The following is a 20,497-nucleotide window of genomic DNA, read 5'->3' as shown; positions in this document are numbered from 1 at the left end:
GACTTGTGTCCCGGCGGCTGGAACCCCCAGGCTACGACAGAGGGGCCCGAAGCAAGCAGACACAGCGAAGCCAGGAGGTATCTGTGCTTCCCCTCAAGCTCTACAACGACCCTTGGTCTACAGCACCAAACCATCGGCCGTGAGAAGCAGCGACCGCCCTGTTACTTGTCCGTAGCCCTGATTTGGGTTACGGCCGGGTCCCAGCCCTGAAGAGCCTGCGCAGCTCCCCGAGGTCAGCGGGAAGCAAGATCTGCATCCGAACGAAGCAGCAAGGTCAATCTGGAGAGGCAAGGGGGGGGGGGATGTTAGGACTTTGGCCAGGCCACACAAAGTCAACGTTAGGGCAATCCCTAACCGCTGGCGACGGCCCGGCCAGGCGGGCTCTCTGCCCCCCCCCAGCCACCCCCGCGCAGGCAGGAGTGGCAGTGGCCAAGTCTCCATCTGCTCCAGCTCCCTCCCGGCGGCACGCTCCGGCCCCGAGCCTCGGCCGCGCCATGCATCAAACTGACAGATACCAGAATTGCCTTGGAGAAGCAGTTTTATTATGAAACCGAGAATGAAATGCAGTGTTTGCCCTGGCACACTACAAAACATTTCAAGCAAATAACCAGCAAAAAGATCATGAGCCAAATAGAAAATACATCTTACAAAATCTGACATACAAAAAAAAAAAAATCAGAATAACGTTATTACATTAAATCAGGAAGGAGCAAGGGAGCTTCGATTCACTCAGCCACTGACAACCCAAGACACACAACCTAACCCGGACCCCGTGGCTTTTAGCTGCCCTTTGGGAAAGTAAACAAACGTCCAAGGTATTGCTTAGAGTCACCGAGGGCACACGGACGCAGTCAGACTGCAAACAGTAATGGAACAGAAGCGGTTTGAAGACTTCTACGTTAAAAAATATATATATATTGCTTATTAAGAATCAGGTATAAGCCTCTGAAAAGCTCGATTTGTACACACGGCCGCTGTTCTCTAGCGTCTTAAGGAACCAAGCATGGACAAGGCAAACATCTCTCCGGTAAGAGGTTACGGTCAGAAATAAGAATCCTAGGACATCAGTCTTCAGACAAGAGAAGGATTCCAGCCACAATGCCCATCTAAAAATCCAAGCAGACAGACAGATTTCTGCTTAGGCCCGGGGCCGAGGTATCTGTGAGGGAAAGCTCTGCACAGGGTGGGAGATGCAGCGGGAACGAACGCTTGCGAGTGAAACTAATCCTCCAGGCAGGCAAAGGAGGAAAGGGCAGCAGGCAGCTCCTCTCTGCCCCAGCGCCGCCAGTCCAGCACCACCGGCTTCGGGGGGTCCTGCGCTTCTCCACTGCCACCACTTCTTCCACCCACGCAAGCCACCCCGGGGAACTGCTCTTTACGGCTCCCCAAGAACAAAGGTGCCGTCTGAAACGCTAAAGCGGCAAGGAGCGCTTCACAAGCTGCGGCAGCGCTGCCTTTCACCTGACTCGGACAGATTTTTCTTCCGTAATTTCACCAAAAAGGGTTACGGACAACGCAGCAGGAGGAACCCTGTTCCTGCACAGCTACCAAGAACTTCCACGCTCAAAACACAGGTCCCAGGAAAACGCCGGTGCTCTCCTGCACCGCCCGGCAGCTCGGAGAAGACTGGGGCTTTAATTCTTCAGCCAGTCTGCGAATTAAACCAGCTTGGGAGCTACTCTGAGGCAAAGAGGGGACAAGAGAAAATCCAGCCCGAGAACACACACGGGACAAAGCGGCTCTGCTGGTTTGTCGTTTAAGGAGAGAAACGTATCACTGACCTTAGGGGAACCTGGAAAACGCAGGTGAAACGCCACGAGCCGCAGATGGCTTAACAAGGCGGGATAAATGAAGTGGTGAGAACAGGCTCTATTTGCAAAGGCGTTGCTACGTTTTCCTCCTCGTTTTAGGACACCGGTCTTGATCTAGGGTTAACCGGCAATTCTTGCTCTGACAATTCCCATTAGCCTCACCCTGGGAAGGAAGGCAGTCGTGAAACTGCCCCGCGTGTCGGCGATCACACACGCCACTTCCATTTTTGAAAACGTGAGACAATATAATTGAGAAAATCCTTCCCTGACGTTCAACCCGTCAGACCTCGGACGAGCCAGGGGTAAGACGCCAGAGATCCAGAGCAGGACTCGCGTCATGCATCGTGCTCTCAAGACGAGGCGCGTTCTCGTCCCAGCTGCCGGGAAGAGACCAGGATACAGCCGAACCTTGGGGCCCGTTTCCACAGGGTGGAGGAGGAGAGGACCAGGGCGGTCTGAGAGGTGGAGACGGCATCGGACGGCAAACAGACAACACGCTGCAAACCGGTCCTTGCTTTAGCGGCACGCCGGCAGTCCTTAAACTAGAAAAGCAACCGCCGAGGGCCGAGCAAACCCTGCTCTATCTCCACTCCTCAAGGTTTTCCCTTCCCCATCGCACAGCAGACGCTGTGCTCCTACCGCTGCTCTACCTGCCCGTCTGTTTACCGGGCAGAGTTTGACTCTCCCCTGCGCAGGCGTTTCCCAGCGACACTCGGAGGGCACCGGGACACTCTCCACCTCTCCCCGCCGGACGGTACCTCCGGTGCGAGCTGCTGGGAAACCACCGGACTGCGGGCTACCGGAGATGCACCGAGAACAGTTTCTTCTTTTTGCTCAACTTTTCTTCATTTTTAAACTTCATAACTTGAAAAAAAAAAAAAGTAAGTAGCACAATCATACAACTACGGGGGATTCCCTGTCTACTCATCACTAAAACCTAGAGAAACAGTGTGGGAGTGAGAGAACGTGGGGGAAAGAGAGAGAAAGAGTATGCACGCACTCGAGAGGCACACTGCAAATGGGCTGAAGCTAAAAAGGACCGGCATCAGACGATCCCAAAGCGTTCTGCTCTTTTCCTCTTCTTTGCCTGCAGAGAGGAATTACAAGGGGGATTCCCTGTCTACTCATCACTAAAACCTAGAGAAACAGTGTGGGAGTGAGAGTGCGTGGGGGCGGGGGAGAGAGAGAGTATGCGTGTGCTCGAGAGGCACACTGCAAATGGGCTGAAGCTAAAAAGGACCGGCATCAGACGATCCCAAAGCGTTCTGCTCTTTTCCTCTTCTTTGCCTGCAGAGAGGAATTACAAAAAAAAAAAAAAAATCAAAACCAAAGAGAAACAAACCGAGCAAGTTCTTTAAAATCTCACACAACCCGATGGGGAATTTATTAAGCGTCTGGTATCGGTAACCACACCGGAGCTCGGCGGCTCCGGCCCCCTTCCCGAGTGCACCGACACCACGTTCGCTCAAGGGAGCTACGAAGTTTTTATTCTAACGTTGGGACAAAGGGTGCCCCAAAATCAAGTAGCAGAAATATACAGTGCCTGAGATACAGTGCTGCTGAAGTCACTTCGTCTTGCTGGCAACGCGCTACAAAGGGGCTGAGCTGGGAACAATGACTACTTCAGAGGCCTGGAAACCCTTCCAGGCAGTGGGGAGGTGGGAAATGTAAAAGGGCAAAGGGTTAACACTCTCCTATTCATGGAAAAGGTGAGAGGGACACACTAAAACGCATTAAATATACTATTGCGTCTCTCAGATATGCCTTTAAGCCGATACACGAGGGGCATATAAATCTTAATTTTTAGCAGGATAAATAGCCCGGGGGCAACAGAAGCCCTAATCAAGAATCTCCAGGGGAAAGGTGCATTTGAGTGCACACAATACCAGTAAAAAGACCTTTTTGTTCCAGGCACAATCTCCAAGTGACCTAACGGAAAAGCATGGAATCCCTCGCCCAGCCACCCCCTCCGCGCGGGCCGGAGGGGCTCATTCTCCCATGCTCGGCAGAAGGCTGGGAACGCCGCTCCCCGCTTCACGCGGGGCAGCGTTTCTGCAGTAAACCCAAAACAAAACACACACACAAAAAGCAGCCCCTAAACCCCACCTGAATTGTTGAGATTGCTCTTAGGAACCAAACAAAACCCACTTCTTGTCTGCCGAGCCCAGGAGCCATCTGGTTAAGCAGTTTCCAAGACCCAACACTCGCCCTGCCGCAACCTTTGCCATTTGATTGTTAACGCGGGAGTCCCCACCCCGGAGGGGTCCCTTTGTCCCCAGGAGAGGGGTGCCCGACTCCGGCTGATCCGCACTGGAGCCGTATTTACGTGGCACCATAGGTGCGCGCGGCACTCCCCACCTAACAACGTAGGAGCTACCGCGCCGGAGCACAGCCTGCGTGGTGACTGGGAAGACTTTGAAGCAGAAGAAAGCGTAAAAGTACATAAAAGAGCACAAAATTGCCCTGAGGAGCTTACAAATTTAAAAGATGGGCCAAAACCACAGAGGACAGAACAAAGCATGGAGGAGAAAAGCTGGAAACAGGGTCAGCATCTCAATCCTCATTATATTGTAGAGTCTCCGGGGATTTATTGATGAAGACCTACGATCGCATCCAAGGGGAAGCAGAGGGTCCAGAAGCATCCAGGAGACGGGGAATTAGAGAGCACAAGGAGCAGATAGAGCGAGTCAGCTCAACCCGAGGGGAGGGGGAACCAGGGTGGGAGAAACCAGAGTAGAGCAGATGTGCCCCCCCGCCCCTTCTGGAAGCATCCGTGCCATCCTGCAAGAGGAGGAGCTGGATGCCAACACGTGCTGGCACGCTCCCGTGGCTCGGTAGACTCCAGAGCAGCCTACTTCCAGCGGGAGCCAGGGGAAAAGCCGCAACAGATCGGATGGCAGAAGCTCAACACTCACTGCCAAGGAAAAGAGGCCGAGCGGCCACAGGAGCACACCCACCCGCCGCTCGGGGCCAGCCCCACGCCAGCGTGGGGGACCCGGCGCTGAGCGAGGTCCCAGGTGTGCGGAGTCACGCTGCCACCTCCGGGACTGCCACTGCTCCCCTCAGCATCCTCAGCCGCTCCCCACCCGCTCAGGAAAAGGTTTTACCTCTGTGTCCTCTGTAGCTCCAGCCCCGGCTGAACTCGTTACAATGCCAAACCGCTCCTTTCTCTTCTTCAGTTTCTCGTCTTCTTCACTCTGGCACAAAGAAGGACGAAGATTTATTTTGTTGGCAATGCCCCAGGGTGCTTGTTTAACGCTAAATCCTGTTCCTCCTACCCCCACTCCTCCCGCAGTCGGCTACCAGAGCACCTGCTAAAAGTTGGAGCAAGGCAGCGGAGACGCCGAGAGCGGAGCGGGCTTCTCCTCCGCCTTGGCAAAGTGCACCGTCCGTAGGGGACGCGTTGCACGTGCTGGAGAAGAGCTCCTGCAGAGCACGTCAGGTAACGTGGGTGGCTCCGCTCCTTCAGCGGCGATCGATGAAGACACACAAGGGCAGCGTCCACCTACCAGCCCCGCGGCACGACCTCCTCAAATAAAGCCACAGCCCCCCTCAAGCCTGCCCATCCTCACAGCGCCGTATCGTCTTTGCTCTGAATTTCTTCACGCTCAAACCTGAGCACGAAGGAGGGTGGAAGGAAAGGACAGACGCTCGTCACAGCTACCGCGACAGGGCGCAGGTGGGCACGTGCAAAGGAAAATCCAGCCTCAGCAGCCAGAACCTCACCTCTGTCTGGATGTTGGTCTAGGAGGGATTTGGGGGAAGCACTGACAGCTGTCACAGGGACCTTCGCAATGCCCTTGGGAAAGCGAGCAGTAGGGACCTGACGGTCACCCCCACGGTACAGAGGCTGTGCCGCTTCTCTCGGAAACATTCTCATTTGGAGACGGAGGCTCGGCACTCGCTCTATCTTCCTAAGTCTCATTTCATTTATTTCCTGCCCGAGCGAGCAAATTTCTGCTGACATTTCCCGGAGCCTTCCGATCCCTGCTTCTCAAGGTTCTCCAAAAAACCTGGAGGCTTTTTACCTCCGCTGCCATCACCCACGCCGATGTCCTGATCGCCAGTAATAGCCAAACCCATCACCGCCTGTAAAAGCCTCAACGCATCCATTTTCTGCAGATTTATTCCTACCTCCGGCTGTTTCGTGCCTCTTTCAGGCCATTTCTACAGTTAAGGCTGCCTGATTGCTTTGCCAGGCTCCTACCGCTTCTCCCTCCCCTGTCATTAAGCACATCTCAGAGCTCTCACTCCCCACAACCCCATCCACCACAGCTCGTTATCCCGGGGAGCGCGGCTCACGAGCAGGCTCTCGCTCGCCGAAGGCTCCCCGGCCGCGCCGCCCTGATGCACGGCTTCCCACCGCGTTGAGGAGCCAGAGGTACCAACGCCATCGCCTGGGGTTCAGAGCAAGGGGCACCAGGCAGAAGGAGAACAGGAGCACCGTTTCCAAGAAAATACGCTTCAAGTCCCAGCGCTCCACCTGGATCAACTGGAATTAGCCGGCCAAGCAGAGGAATCGAGCTGGACGCTTATCCGTTTAAGCTCAAGGTCATAAACCGTGCCAAATTTGACCAGAGTGGCACCGGGCGCCCCGTTCGCAAGCAGCGGGGTAACCTCGCCGTGTCAACACCTTACATAAACGAGGCCACGGCGACCCGCTCAGCGCTATTACTCCCGACACGGACGTGTGTTGTGGCAACAGGGCTGGCCGAGGCGTTTGAACTGAAAGCTCCGAGCTTCTCACAAGCTCCAGCTCCGCAGGAAGCCGCCAGCAGCCGTGGCCCAAACACGTTTGATTCCCCCCGTGCGTTGCAGCCCCTGACGGCAGGGTCTGCTGCCGAACGCCATGGCAAGCGCTGGCAGCCCCACCGAGCCGGCAGCTTAACCTTCCTCCCCAGAAATCCTCCGCCCAGGACTGTTTGGAAGACGGCTCTGTGGTTAGGACATCGCCACCCTCGCCCACCTGCTCCGTCCTGCCGGTCCTCCCTTCCGTGGTTTGACAGTGAAGCTATGAGCGAAGGTTAAATCACCCTCGGCACTCCCTGCCCTCCCCAGTCCCATTTCATGGAGGAGGACGGAGGGGGACAGCAGGCACGCATCTGTCCTAGGCTCCCGTGGGGGAGCAGCCGAGAGCCCTCTCCCGACCCAGCACCCGGCCCAGGTTAGGATTACTCCAGCTTTCAGGAAGAAGCAACGTCCCAGAAAAAGCAGCGAAACTTGAGGGTTGCGAACAAAGGACGCCGGGAGGGATTATCATCACGGAGACAGGGAAGGGAAGGAAAAGTTGCTCGCTGGAGCAGCACGACGTACGCACAGGCTGTGGCCACACAAAGAAAATCCAACCTGTGCATTAGCGACATTAAACAGGCTCTTAAAAACCACCACTGCTGCCCGCGTGGTTTAAATCCCACGAGCAAGAGGATGGCCCCAAAGCCACTTTCAAGAAGAAAAGCGCTGTGTCTTTAATAAAAGGACATGGGAGGCTCCCAGGGACTGCACCGAGCTGTAGGTTTTTATTTATTTTTTCGGTAAGCCACCCCCCACGCCTCCCGCCCCCACCACTGCCCTGCAGGGAAAGCACATAACCGTCCTACTAAATCAACACGGTCCTAATGATCTCGCTCACTTGACCCCCTAGCACGACAGTGTCAGATGCAAACACGCGTACAATAAACTTCACTCCATCTTTAGCTTCTCGCTGACAGGTTTTGATTCATGGGGTGCTGAAACCCATCTGAGGAAAATTACCTCTATCAAAACGCTGCTATCTCTGCATCTATCAACCCCTGGTAGTGCCCCGGGGCCGTGCTCCGGCGTGCAAATGGGTGCACCAGCATCTGCAGGGAAAGCTGACCTTTCTGGCAGGATGTCAGATTTATTTTCTAACCTTACTATTTCTAGGCTTGTTCCCTTTGCACTCACGCCACGATAGTTATTTTGTAGTTTGTCTAAAAAAGGGGGGTGGGGGAAGGAAGAGGGGGGGGAAAAAAAAAGCGCTTTTATGAAGGACTCCAAGCCCTGAAGCCAAGTCTTTCCTGCGATCTGGTAACAAGGAGCATTTACACAAGCGTATGGACGTATTTGCGCTGCGCTCTGTGCAATCCCAAAGCTTTCATTTTGGCCCCTAAATTTCATCTGCGGGACCGCAGGGCGCTGGCACAGCTCCGCGCGGGGCTGCTGTCAGTAACAGCATCCCACCACCATGGGAATCCGCCTCGGGATCCGCTTCCTCCCCGGAGCGAGATCCGGGCTCCCTCTTCGTCTGGAGTGCCCAGTCCAAACCCCGCGGACTCCAGGCACCGAGGGGGCAGACTCTGCACCACCCCGGGCAGAATCAGGTCCTTCTGTCCCCAGGCTCCTGCCTGCCCTCTTCCACGCAGGGGCAACTTGAACTGAGCGGAGGGATGAAGAGAACCAGAACGGGAGCGCCAGGCAAGGAAGCGAGGAAAGGGGGCTTCGCCCCTCCACACCGCGGCATTTCAACGAGCCCCGTGCAGCCTCCAGAGAAACCTCGGGGGCTCCTGCCTGCCCTCTTCCACGCAGGGGCAACTTGAACTGAGCGGAGGGATGAAGAGAACCAGAACGGGAGCGCCAGGCAAGGAAGCGAGGAAAGGGGGCTTCGCCCCTCCACACCGCGGCATTTCAACGAGCCCCGTGCAGCCTCCAGAGAAACCTCGGGTTCAAGCAGTCTTTTTTTTTTTTTTTGATCTTGAAGCAAGTGACACGAGTCGGGGAGCTCCCCGGTGTGCACGGGAAGAGGTCCCGAAGGGCAATAGGGGCTGTACAGCTCCAGACTGGAAGAGTGCCTGTCAGCACTGATTAAATCCAGGTTTAACCGCTTGTCCTCTGGCTCATATCACTTATTCCCAAAAGAGAGAAGGATCCATTTAAAAACTGGATCATTCCCTCTCTCCCGGGAGAAGGCAGAAGCGCTACCGCTGGTGCTGGAAGAGTTAATGCCAAAAGGCATTAATTCATGGTTTCCATGGTGCGCAGAGCTCTGGCACTCACCGCTGCCCTGCCAACAGAGCAGATCCCAGCTCGGGGCAGGCGGAGCACAGCTGGTTACCTTTGAACACAACACACGAGCTCCCTGCAAGGGAGATCTCAGCCCTCCGCTGACAGCGAGCCTGCCGCTCTCCTCTCCCACCTGAGCTCAGCAAGCTGCAAGCAGCAATTCCTGCAGCGGTGGAATAAGGAGCCGCGGCAGCAGTGCTCCGGTGCGACGTTCTGGTTAACTTACCTGCAGGACTCAAACTTCTACAGAGGGGAAAACCCCACCGCCAGCCTCGCTCTTAGAGGGCGGACAAAAGTTGATCCCAGATCACCTAAAAGCATCTCACTGCCTTTGGTGTTCAGGGCAAGAAGCAGGACAACCGCCCTCGGCCCCCAGCGCCTACAAGCTTCTAATAAACGATTCGTCACGAGCACCTCTGATCTCCGCACCGAGCGAGCTGCTGCAAAGGACGAGGCCAGCAAGGCCCCACCATCCATTAACACATCCCGCTCTGTGCTCACAGCACCCAGGTCTCAAGACACGTAGATTAAACAGCAATTGCTGCACGTGCGCGCTGCGAAATGAGACTTCAGGAATAACGTCGGGCTCACCCCGAGCAGCTGGCTAGGGAGAAGGATGAAGAACCAGCCTGGCTCTCCAGGAGACCCTGGCACAGATTCAGACCGGGGGAAAGGGACCAACGCACGGGAGATGCTCCACGCGCTCAGCTGTCGTTTCCAGCTATCCCCTTGTCAGATCACAGCTCGCTGCCCCGGTTTGGCCAAGGCTCACGGCACAATAACAGCCACGGAGGAGGTAAGGCAACAGCCTTCTTCAAAGGGGCAGCTCCCCGACGTGCAGGGAAACGACTTGCTTGGTGCACCCACTCTGTATTTTAAAAACCCACATCGCTATGAAATCTCTGCCCCCGAGGCCGAGTTTCATGCTGCATGGGCAGAGTGCTCCTTTCTCCGCAGATTAAAGCATCCCCGGGAGGAAACTGCTCTGGATTTGCAGATGAAGCCCGGAGTATCCTCATCACAAATGCAGAGAGACAGACACGAGCCTCCGTAATCGCACCCTCGGTGTTTTCATTCTCGGAGAATGGAAGGGTGTGTGCCCACATGTGTGTATAGAACCGGACCCTTCTGGTCACTCTCCTGTATCTCGCTGCAGCATGACGGATGGCAGGATGAAAAGCAGAGCCCCGAGGCTTTCAGGCGATGGTAGATTAATGATGACATGGCCTTGACCTCCAAAAGGTAAAGGTTATGAAACACTCAAGGGTAACTGGGCTTCCAATTTCATACCCGGAGGGTGAATGACAGCAACTGATGGTTTTATTCTCAGAAACACTCCAATCCTAGGACGCACAGCTGTCACCCACCACCTTTTTGAAATTCATCTCAACGTATTTATTCCTCCTGTTTCTTTCCCCTCGCAGGCTCCGAGCGCTGCTAAAGTCCTTCCGGAGTCGACGCTCCCGTACACCAACACGCATTCAGCAGGGGACGGGAAGCAACAGGGAAGCCCAGGGTTTACACTGAAATATTCCACGTGTGCCTTGCACCCCTTCCCACTTCCATCCGCAAAATCGCCTCTCACGCAGGAGATCTTGGCCTCATGGTACACGGAGCAGGGTGCAGGAACGAGGAGCGATGCTGGGTTTCACGCTCCACTCCTCCAAAAGCCCGACAAAACGCAGGAGCGATCTCAAGCTGCCCCTTTCAACCCAAGTCAGCACAGCTCTTTCGTCTCCAACATCACTTCATGCTTCCAGCCCAGATTTGGAGCTGGTCGCAGAGGGATACGCGCTGAGACTGAGCCAGCAGAGATAGTCACAGCCGTTCTCCAAAATACCGCCAACATGAGGACTCCGCTTAGATTAGATACATGCGGCAGGAACATACATTAAAGTCCCTATCGCAGTCCTTATACAAACAGTACGTTGGTGTTGGAAGGACCCTCTATTCTGCTGCCACGTAGGAATGACTTTTAAACAGCACAGCTTACACAAAATCACACAACGTAGGCGGATCCAAGGGCCTCAGCGCATTTCAGAAACATCAAACACAGCTTTATCTCCATGGGAAATGGACACCAGAAGCTCAGCTTGGGGATTCAGAGAAACGTCCCATTCGCCGTCTCGCAGCAAGACGGTGGTGACATCCAACGCAGCTGGGTCTCACCGATGGCCTCACTCAAGCACGCCCCGGGCCAGCCTACGCCCCTGGACGATCTGCGCACTCCCTGCCGTCTCTTCTGGAACTAGATTACAGAATTAGTCCACAAAGTCACCTGAAGTTAGAGCAAAGCTTGATCTTTCGGCTCGCTTCATCTGTTAAAAACCTACTCTAAGTGCCAGGGACAAGTCTAGTGCAAGAACAGACCGAGCTGCAGGTCTCCGAGATCTGTACTTATGAAAGGAGATGGGAAGCATAAAGAGCACGAGTTGCTTAAAGCGCCGTGCCCGTTCTGGTTGTACACCGGGGAGGTCCTGATTTACTCCTTCACACTAATGAAGCCCGAGCAACACCGGATCAGTGACTGGCTGCTTTCTTGGACTAACTCACCTTCTCAGCAACGTGGGTTTTTTTATGCAAGCTAAGGGAAATAGGCAACACAAGCTTGCCCCCCGTCCTTTCTTCCAACGTACACCTTGGAAAACAGGTTGGGAAGGCAAAAAAAAAAAAAAAAAATCCATTTGAAGTGTTGTTCTGTACACCGCGTTGGGCAGGAGCCGCAACAGCCGGCAGTTCTGAGGTTTCTCTGTGTCGAGACACCGCGGCTTTCACAGTGAGAAGTTTATGCTCGCCCCAAACGGGATCAGCAGGGGAGGAAGAGAAGAAAGTCACAGACATGTGCTAAGAGTACACCTGCAACTCTCCCAGCGCCGAGTTGAAAAGCATTCTTCGACTTCGACGTCAGGGATGAAACAAACATGTCAGGAATGCCGCCCGGCCGAGTGAAGGAGACACATTTCAGGTGCACCACAAGGCAAAAGGCCTCGGAAGGGGCTTTTTATCTCTTTGCACCCGCCGAACAGCATCTTAAATATCATATGGCATTTACAGAGGCTCTTCCCTCCTAAAGTTCACTGGCCCCGCAGCGTGGAAAGGCTTGAGGCGAGCCCCCCGCATTCGGCACGGACCCCAGGAGCATGTTTAAGAGCGATACACCTGGCTCTGGAACGGGAGGCCAGCAGAGTTAAAGCCCCTTGGCAGAGCAAGAGAGTTTTCCCTCGAAGAGTCCAGCTGTTATTAAAAAGAGGCAATCGGGCGATGACTAAACATGATTTGAATTGCACATTAGCCCCAGATTTAAAAGAGAAAAAAAAAAAATCCATTCTATTCAAACCCAACAAGCGCAAAAACGGCGACGCACCACGGCAACATTAACTCTTCCCCTGCAAGCGGCAGTGCAAATCCACACGCCTCTGCACGGCAGCGGGGCACGCCGAGCCCACCACGCCGCTGGGTCCGGCAGACCTCACCGGCCAGCTGAGGAGTGCCCCGCAGTGTCTAAGTGCTGTTTCTTTACAAGCTGAAAGAAGTTCCTGTAAAAAGAGGCGAAACCGCAGCGAGTTTGTAGAACAAGAAAACTCTTGGGTGCAAACGTGCCCGCTGCAACTGCCACGGTGGGCAGCAAAGACGATCACCGGGGCCATGCACGTTTATTCTCCCGGGGATCCCAGGGTACATAGCCTAATTCTGACTCAAAGGCGGTTTTATCTCCAGGCTCTATACACATACCCAAGGGCCTGGGAAGCCAGGCGAGCGCTCACCACTCCTAACCCCAAAAGATTTTTCAGTAGTACGTGAAGCAGGTTTGGAGGGAGACCAAAGAGTTTCCTCCTGCTGCCCAGAAGCTCTCAAGGCCCCTGTGGCCTGGCAATGACTTTGAACCCCATAGACCGACCACTGCAAAGAAGCGTCAGCGGCTCAAGAGAGCAGATTTAGGGACCCATCAGCTCAAATACGACCAGGGAAAACTAAACTGGCCTGCAGGAGAAAACTGGCAGGGCAGAGCAGCACCTTCCAGTGCTATTTCACTGCCCGGAGTTTAATTATAAGAGACTTTGCGCTAATCTATGAGCTACTTCAAGCACTGACCTCCAAGCAGAGCAGCACAGCGCTGGCCATAACTCAGCCTCTCTCACCATTTACACCCGGCTTCTCTTTTTGAGAAGTAGCAGAGCGAAGGCTGGATTATCAATTCTCTCCTAGACCCAACCTTTTTTCTCCGCCAGATAACCGTCTTGAGCTGAGGGCGTGCCTGGACCCTGCGCGTCCCCGCGCCGACGGGCCAACCCTTCACCCCAGGCAATGCCAGGGGACGGCCCACGGTTGACTCGTGGGCTGGACGCTCAGTTTCTCAGCCTCACCCCACAGACCATCCTTCCCCCCTGGGCAGCGGCGGCAGCAGGGATGAGCGGAACAGCCCTACCTTCCAGCGGAAAGGCAAAGACAAAATCCCGCGGAGGGAGGACCTGGCGTAGAGGGTCACTTGGTTAGATTTCGGACAGGGAACCAAACTCAAGAAGTTAGCTGCCCTGTCCCAGCGAACAGGAATTGCCCTACAGAAAGGGCTGACATCCAAGAGCATCCAGGGCTGCCTCCAACCAGCAAGGTACCACGGGAAAACCAAAACAACAGACGTCTGAGCAGCAGACTAAGAGGAAACACGCAGGCTGACAGCCTTCCTCCGCAGGCAGCCCAGCACCTCTAGAGAGTCAGGATCTACGTGGACGCTCGTCACTTCCACACGTACAAAGTCTTCAGACCTCTTTCAACCAGAAGAGATAAGAGGCGGTGGGTAAAGCACTCGGAACGTACCCTGTGTTTGATCTTTTACGGTCACTTAATCTGGTTTCTCCAATATCAGTAAAAGCTTGAGATTCTAGCAGAGCTCGAAGGGAAATCTAGCAAAAGAGCTGCTGCTCTGCAAATATTCGACTAACTGAACGCCAATAATTGTTAAGTCTGTGCATTTATTCCTCCAGGACGGCAGCTTGCGTGCCAGCGAGCCTCTGCTGGCCAGCTGCACGCCAGAGCAGGAACAGCCTCGTCCATGGGGACCCCCCCCTCCCCTCCCAGCCAGATCTCCCATACGAACACCCCCTCAACTCGCTTTTATGCCTTTTAAATAACAAGAATGGCCAGAGCCCAGGAAAAGGTGTATTAGCCACTAAACTACCCGTGGAATTAAGCTGTTCCATCCCAAACGCTATTGTAAGACCAGGTTTTTAAACAAGCTTCTTTTGGCCCTGCGGGATGAGCCTGGCTGCCTAATGGTCCGACCTACAAAAGCGCATTACCCGTCCGCAGTTAAAACATCAGAAAACCTAAATCCACGTGTTCTGACAAAGCCAGGCCTGGGAGACAGCCAGCCACGCGCCAGCAGCGTCGCTGCGGGGCACCCGCTCACAGATGCTTCGGCGGGAAAGGTATTCGAGACGGTCCTGGATCTGGATCTACATTCAAGCGCCTCTAAGCCCGCACGAGTTCAGGGCTCCCCAACCCCGCACCCGTCGGTGCCCTAAAGGACCTTCCAGAAAGCGCAGAGCTGGGAAAGATCAGCTCCGCCATCCGATAACCAAATGGGAGAGGGTTTTCTGAGGGAGTGAGGCTTTCCATTGCCAAATTAGTAAGTCTAGGAAAACTTTTCAGGACCTAGGAGCGTGGATCACTTGCCTTTACAGATATTTTTCTAATGCTCCTACAAAACCGTCGGCACCACGTGCACGGCCGTGAAGAGGAAACTCGGAGTCCCCCCTCAAAAGCCACAGCCACGAACCAAAGACTTGGTGCAACATCACCACAGAGCCCAGCGCTGCCGGGGGACGCAAAACCATTGAGTCTTCCAAGGACAGAAAGAGCCGCTTAAGTTATCTGAATTAAAGGGATTGAACGGAAAGGAGGGGATCCTCGGAACTGCGCAAGGTCTAATTCACCAGCAGACATTCCTCGCAGTCCCCCTCCGCATGTGCGCAGCACACGCACCCCTCTCTGCGTTTCACGGGGGGGTTTGGGCTGTTTTTTTACTTTTGTCCTCCGCGGTGAAGAGGGGTTAAGGGGAAACCTGACTTTGTTTCTCCGGTTGAGACTCGAATAGGCTCTGGAAGGCCGGGAGCGAGCCGGGTCTGCCATTCTTCCCCGGCCGCTCCTCCAAATTCCTGCAGCCAAATGGTTCAAGAGCCCCTGAATGGGACATAATGACATCATTGATTGAATCATAATAGAGGGGGAAAGGGGGGGTGGGGAAAAGATGTATTTGTGTTACAGACAAAAGCGAAGTTCTGTTTCACAGCGGGGACCAATGAAGAACCAGATGACTGGGCAGAGGGAGGTCAGAGAGTCCCCCCCAGCACTGTCCTCCCCCCCCGCCCCGGGAGCAAGCCCTTCGCCACTCCCCGAAGGTTTGTCCGGGACGCCGAGCCCTTTCAGGCGGCGCCGGGATCAATGCGCGAGCAGGAGTCCCCCTGACCCCGCGCAGCGCTCTCGTCATTTATTTTTAAAATGACATCGCGGGTGTGTGTAAGTGCGCGTAAAGGGCTGGGGCGGAGGGGGGAAGCGCTTCCGAAGGAATAATGGTAAACACCAAATCGCTTCAGGAGCTGGAGCCGGCAGCAGACAGGAGCGACAGCGCAGCACGAAGCCACGCAGCCACTTCTTGTTTGTTTGTTTCACAACAGCTTCTTCCCTTTGCGACAGGGCTGCGGTGAACAGCTAACCGCAGTTTGGGGACCGGGTTAGCCGAGCCACGACGGTGCTGCCCCGGCAGACGTCCTGCGGCCCAGCAGAAGACCCTCCAGCCCTTTTGGAGGGCAGCTGGACGGCAAGGTGACATTTCTATTGGAAACAAAAGTTATGGGTTTCTTCAACCGCTTCTTCCCTTTGCGACAGGGCTGCGGTGAACAGCTAACCGCAGTTTGGGGACCGGGTTAGCCGAGCCACGACGGTGCTGCCCCGGCAGACGTCCTGCGGCCCAGCAGAAGACCCTCCAGCCCTTTTGGAGGGCAGCTGGACGGCAAGGTGACATTTCTATTGGAAACAAAAGTTATGGGTTTCTTCAACCGCTGTTTTTTCATCCTGCCTAGGCAAAGGCTAAGAGAAAACATCACATGGTACCAGCGAGCACTGAAACGGAAAGATAACGAAAGCCACAGTCTTATCAGCTATAGAAGGGCGTAAGACGTTCTCATGTCCCCAACCACAAGAGTTTCCAGTACAAAGAGAAGGACAATGACACAGCGCGCAGATCCCACCACCAGCCCCGGAGACGGCTCCGCGCGTAGGAGAGCCAAGGGCAGGCTCCGGGTACCTTACACCATCCTAGGGTGGGCACACGGGCTCCAGCCCCCGGAGGGGCTGGCTCTGCACAGCACCTCCCTCCGCTCCTTCCTACAGCCCGAAACCTCCACGACCGGGTCACGCACACCCCGAATTCCCATGGCACCAAAACCCCAGTCACTTAAGCACTGACCACAGTAAAGGGCAGCTCCACCTTGGCCTGATGTGGAGCTCTTTCATGGGTAAGTGAGAACTAAGTCCTTGCAAGGCCCCCGGTAAAGCGCAAAGTCAGAAGGTCCCGAATTGAAAATTCAGGAAAATCCCGGCAGATAAGGAACAAAATCCACAGCACATGCAAGAGGGGCCGGCGTCTGCCCGCAAGGGGGTTCGCGAAAGGCTCTGGGGAGATGGGGAAGAGCCCGGTCGTGGCGACGCCTGCTCATGGATGCGGCAGCCAGAAAGCAGCCAGCGCGATGGGAGAAAACACCACGACGCAGGGCAGCTCTGCAACCCCAGCACTTGCCACAGCACCTCACCTGCTGCCATCACGGAAGACCCGCGGCCGCTGCCCGGGCCGTCCGAGAAGGGGAGGGAGCCGGTGGCAAGATTTACAAGAGTGTGGGTAGCTGAGGCAGCAGGAGAGAGGGAAATTATTTTGGATATGCTGGAAAGGAAACGCCAGAGGGGAGGAAGTAACAGCAGCTGAGAGCACAGGTGACCGAGGGTCACAGCACAGGCACCGCGGAAGGGATGCTTCGAGACGCTGGCTCTCCGGCTTTCCAGCCCCTCGGGCACAGCGACTTACCCGCGGCACAGCTGAACTTGAACCCTTCCGGCACAACCGAGTTTTAGGGGAGCAGCAGGAAAGCGCCGGCATCTCCCCCGAGGCAACGGGACGGGCTTCCCGGGAGCGCTACGCTGGCGTTCCCGAGGGGTTACGTGCCTGCAGGCACACGGTCAACCCGAAACCGTGAAATTATGCTCCCACCTGAAAAGCGTAACTTGCAGTTTGCTGCAACACACCTAAGGCTCCTCGTACCCCGTGCAGCACGACCGAGCTTTGCGTCTCATTAACTTCACTACTTCCTATTAGCGCGACTCATTCACAGGAGCAGAGAGTAAAACATTTAGAAGAGCAACGAGCGTTATGCCACTAAAATAGCAGAGAGACGGCGGAGGCAGGAAACGTGAGTCTATTTCCAGCTTTTAAGGTCTGCCCAGTCCCGAAAGGGCGACAACCCCTTGGAAGGCGTCTCAATCCAATACTCGTGTTTCAAATTCTTCTTTACTCTCCTGCACGGGAATCAACCCGCAGAGAGTCAGGCTCGCAGCAGCCTGCGATACGTGACCATTGAACACAGCGGTGCAGAGGCTCCTTTCCGCCCCCCCAGCCACTGCAGGTGCTCGGGTCCACAGGCACACATCACCCCGAGCTCCTTAGGGCTTCCGTGAGGTTTCTGCTTCTAGCAGCAAACCTAGATTCCTTTTCCCTGCATACCAGTCTAGAGTTATTTGCAAGAGAAGAGGCTGGTTAGACATGTTATTTGCCTTCTAGGAAACACAAGACCTTAATTTCTTTGCACAATCCCATCATATGCCAGCTGGGTCACCAGGGATCGGGACTGGAAACCACAAATCCATCCCTCTTCCCAGAGGAGACTGTTGCATTGCCCTTGGCCAGAGTGCATCGGGCCAGTGAAGACCACCACGGCCCTCACGGGGAAACTGTTGCTTTGTCTTAAACGAAAAAACACAAAAGGGAAAAAAAATTGAGGTCTGTTAAACCTTTACATTTGTCTTGTGACCTCAGGTCTTATCTTCCCCAGGGTTGCAGCCCTATGAAGATCTGGGCTGATCTTCAAGCACACCAGTAAGCCACGGTGCTGGCACGTAGGCTCTGCCAAGCCTTCCCTTCCCCGTGCCGACGTCTCCAACAGCGGCTGCTCTGCCCTGCGTCTCGCAGCCCAGGTCAGAGCCGGGGCCGGGCTGTAGCACGCCATGCAGCCGGCGTTCGACAGCATCTGACAGCCTTTGTCCAGAGGCGCTCTGGTGCTGAGCTTCACCACGTCCAGGATGGGGGACGGGGAGGGCCCTCTGGGTGCAGGAGTGTTAAAAACAAGACTACCCCCCCCATTAGCGGCTGCTCTGCCCTGCGTCTCGCAGCCCAGGTCAGAGCCGGGGCCGGGCTGTAGCACGCCATGCAGCCGGCGTTCGACAGCATCTGACAGCCTTTGTCCAGAGGCGCTCTGGTGCTGAGCTTCACCACGTCCAGGATGGGGGACGGGGAGGGCCCTCTGGGTGCAGGAGTGTTAAAAACAAGACTACCCCCCCCGTTTATGTTCACAGGGTGAACATAAACATCTCACCCGCCCTGCCCTCCACCCAGGGATGCCGCCTGCGCCGGCGATTCGGTCGACACAAACCCCTTCCCCATGCGACCCGGGAGGGGGCAGGGGCAGCAGAGGCCTCGCTTACAGCACCCTTGTGTTAAAACGTCCACGATTGCCAGCACTATTCTTCACCTTGTCACTTCCCATTATCTTAAACCAACAGGCCCGCATTCAGCAGCTCAACTTGGAAAATAGTGACGTCGCTTTGCAGGGGTTGGGGGAAGGACAGGCAGCGAGGGGACAGGCAGCGAGGGGACAGGCAGCGAGGGGACAGGCAGCGAGGGGACAGGCAGCACACACCAACAGTTACTGCAGCACGCAGCGAGCTGAACAGGGACCTGTGCGGGGCTCCCGTCCAGGAGCCAGGAGAGAAAAACAAAAGTTCTTCGAGGATTAGTGCTCAGTTTCTATAAATCCTTACAGGGGCCAGCTGGAAACTCTCCAGCGTTTACCTGCAAAATCATTAAGGCCGGAGCGCCCCGAAACCGCTCTCTCTCTCCTCAAGACTGAGGTTTACCTTTTGACTGAGGTTTACCTTTTGACTGAGGTTTACCTTTTGACTGAGGTTTACCTTTTGACTGAGGTTTACCTTTTGACTGAGGTTTACCTTTTGACTGAGGTTTACCTTTTGACTGAGGTTTACCTTTTGACTGAGGTTTACCTTTTGATAGGGACGCTGTTACCTATCTGCAGTCAGACCTGCTCGGCAACAGCTAAGGCAAAAAAAAAGGCATGAAACACCTCAGCCTTCTTCGAGTCCTCTGCTGCGGAGCCTTCCACGAGCACTCCCACAGTCAGGACTAACGCCTCTCTGGACTCACAGAATCGCATCTCGCCAGCTTCGACACTCCTTGCTAGTTGCATTATTTTGTATCTGGATCTCCCGACCTTGTTTCCGCACACCCATGCAGTTCTAGCTGCGTTCTTCTATCTGACCTAGTTTCTACTTTCTGCAGAACTACTGAAAAGTTTCTGTAACAAGCAAAAACATGAGAGGTGTTTTGGAGGGCTTTGCTTGCATCTTGCTCTTTAAGCCAGGACTATTTTTAATCTCCCCTCTGTAAATCCAGCTGCCTTAGTTACCACTAGTCCAACTCAGAGGGAGACGGAAAATCCTTTAAAAATTACCTAAAGCAGCTTTTTTAAAATGCCTAAAACCATTAAGATTTAAAAGCACAATGTCATGGGAATTTCAGGGCACGGGGGAAGAAGTCCCGAGCGCGGCACCGGGGCTCTGCCCACAGAAGCGCTCTCGTTCATCGTGCGGTCTATCACGACATACCAGCTCCTCCACACCTGGCACGCTACCCTGCCCGTTCCACGTGCCACTGTCACGCTGCTCCAAGGGAGAAAAACTTCTTTCACGTGGCTGATTTAAGAAGTGCCAAGTGCTCCATAAACCCATCCAAAAAGCAGAGCTCGTGCAGCGGTCCCGAAGAGGAAGGGTGTGCAGACAACACGCAGACGAAGCCATCAACTTCTCAGGACAAATACAACCTCGCTACGTATTTACAGTGTGGTGAAGACGCTTTCCTGGGCCATCTTTTATATATATTCTAATCACAATGCACTACAGGACGTAAAAGAGAAGGTGAGAGAGAAAGACGAAGCACGCAGAAAGAGAAGGGGCTGGGTTATAACCCAGAGGAGACGGCTCTCCTCCACTCTGCCACAGCAGACACGGGGTAGAAAGCAGGGAGGACAGCAAGAGAAAAACCTAAAGCTGATGACAGCCAGAAAGAGTGAAGTTTGAGGAAAAAAAAAAAAAAAGGTAATATTCAGGGGCATGTGCCCTTTCAAACAACGCAGGAGCCATCTCTTCAAAGTGACAGCAAAAGGCATTTCTTGACAACAAACTGGCCACATAAGCCAATCGCGCTTCTCAAAAACGCAGGCATATGCCACCACGCACGACACTCCCGTCCCTGGTGCGAGCTAGAAACAATCCTCGTCCACGAATCCTTTTTCCTTCCCTCTGCCAACATCAGCACGTCTCCCCCACCA

At 54.7% G+C, this 20,497-nt stretch overlaps 1 protein-coding gene and 1 long non-coding RNA gene across 2 annotated transcripts in view; both read right to left on the bottom strand.

Annotated features, from left to right (window-relative positions):
• Positions 1–520: 520 nt before the first annotated feature.
• On the bottom strand, positions 521–2,909 carry LOC103900392. Its single transcript, XR_657670.1, has 2 exons — positions 2,812–2,909; positions 521–1,106 (listed from the first exon to the last, which is right to left on the bottom strand). It is a non-coding gene; the product is annotated as an uncharacterized LOC103900392 (long non-coding RNA).
• Positions 2,910–3,011: 102 nt separating this feature from the next.
• SARNP (SAP domain containing ribonucleoprotein) overlaps positions 3,012–20,497 on the bottom strand; it is a 30,088-nt gene continuing 12,602 nt past the window's right edge. Inside the window, exons 11-12 of the mRNA XM_009281063.1 lie at positions 4,919–5,008; positions 3,012–3,098 (exon numbers count right to left, since the gene is read on the bottom strand). Of these exons, the coding sequence (XP_009279338.1) occupies positions 3,057–3,098; positions 4,919–5,008 (132 nt within the window). The 3' untranslated portion in view covers positions 3,012–3,056. The remainder of the gene's footprint in view (positions 3,099–4,918; positions 5,009–20,497) is intronic.

Source organism: Aptenodytes forsteri, unplaced genomic scaffold (assembly GCF_000699145.1).
Source record: "Aptenodytes forsteri isolate BGI_AS27 unplaced genomic scaffold, ASM69914v1 Scaffold452, whole genome shotgun sequence".
NCBI classification, from domain to species: Eukaryota; Metazoa; Chordata; class Aves; order Sphenisciformes; family Spheniscidae; genus Aptenodytes; species Aptenodytes forsteri.
The sequence above is the reverse complement of the archived record's forward strand: the minus strand, read 5'-3'. Positions and strand labels throughout refer to the sequence as shown.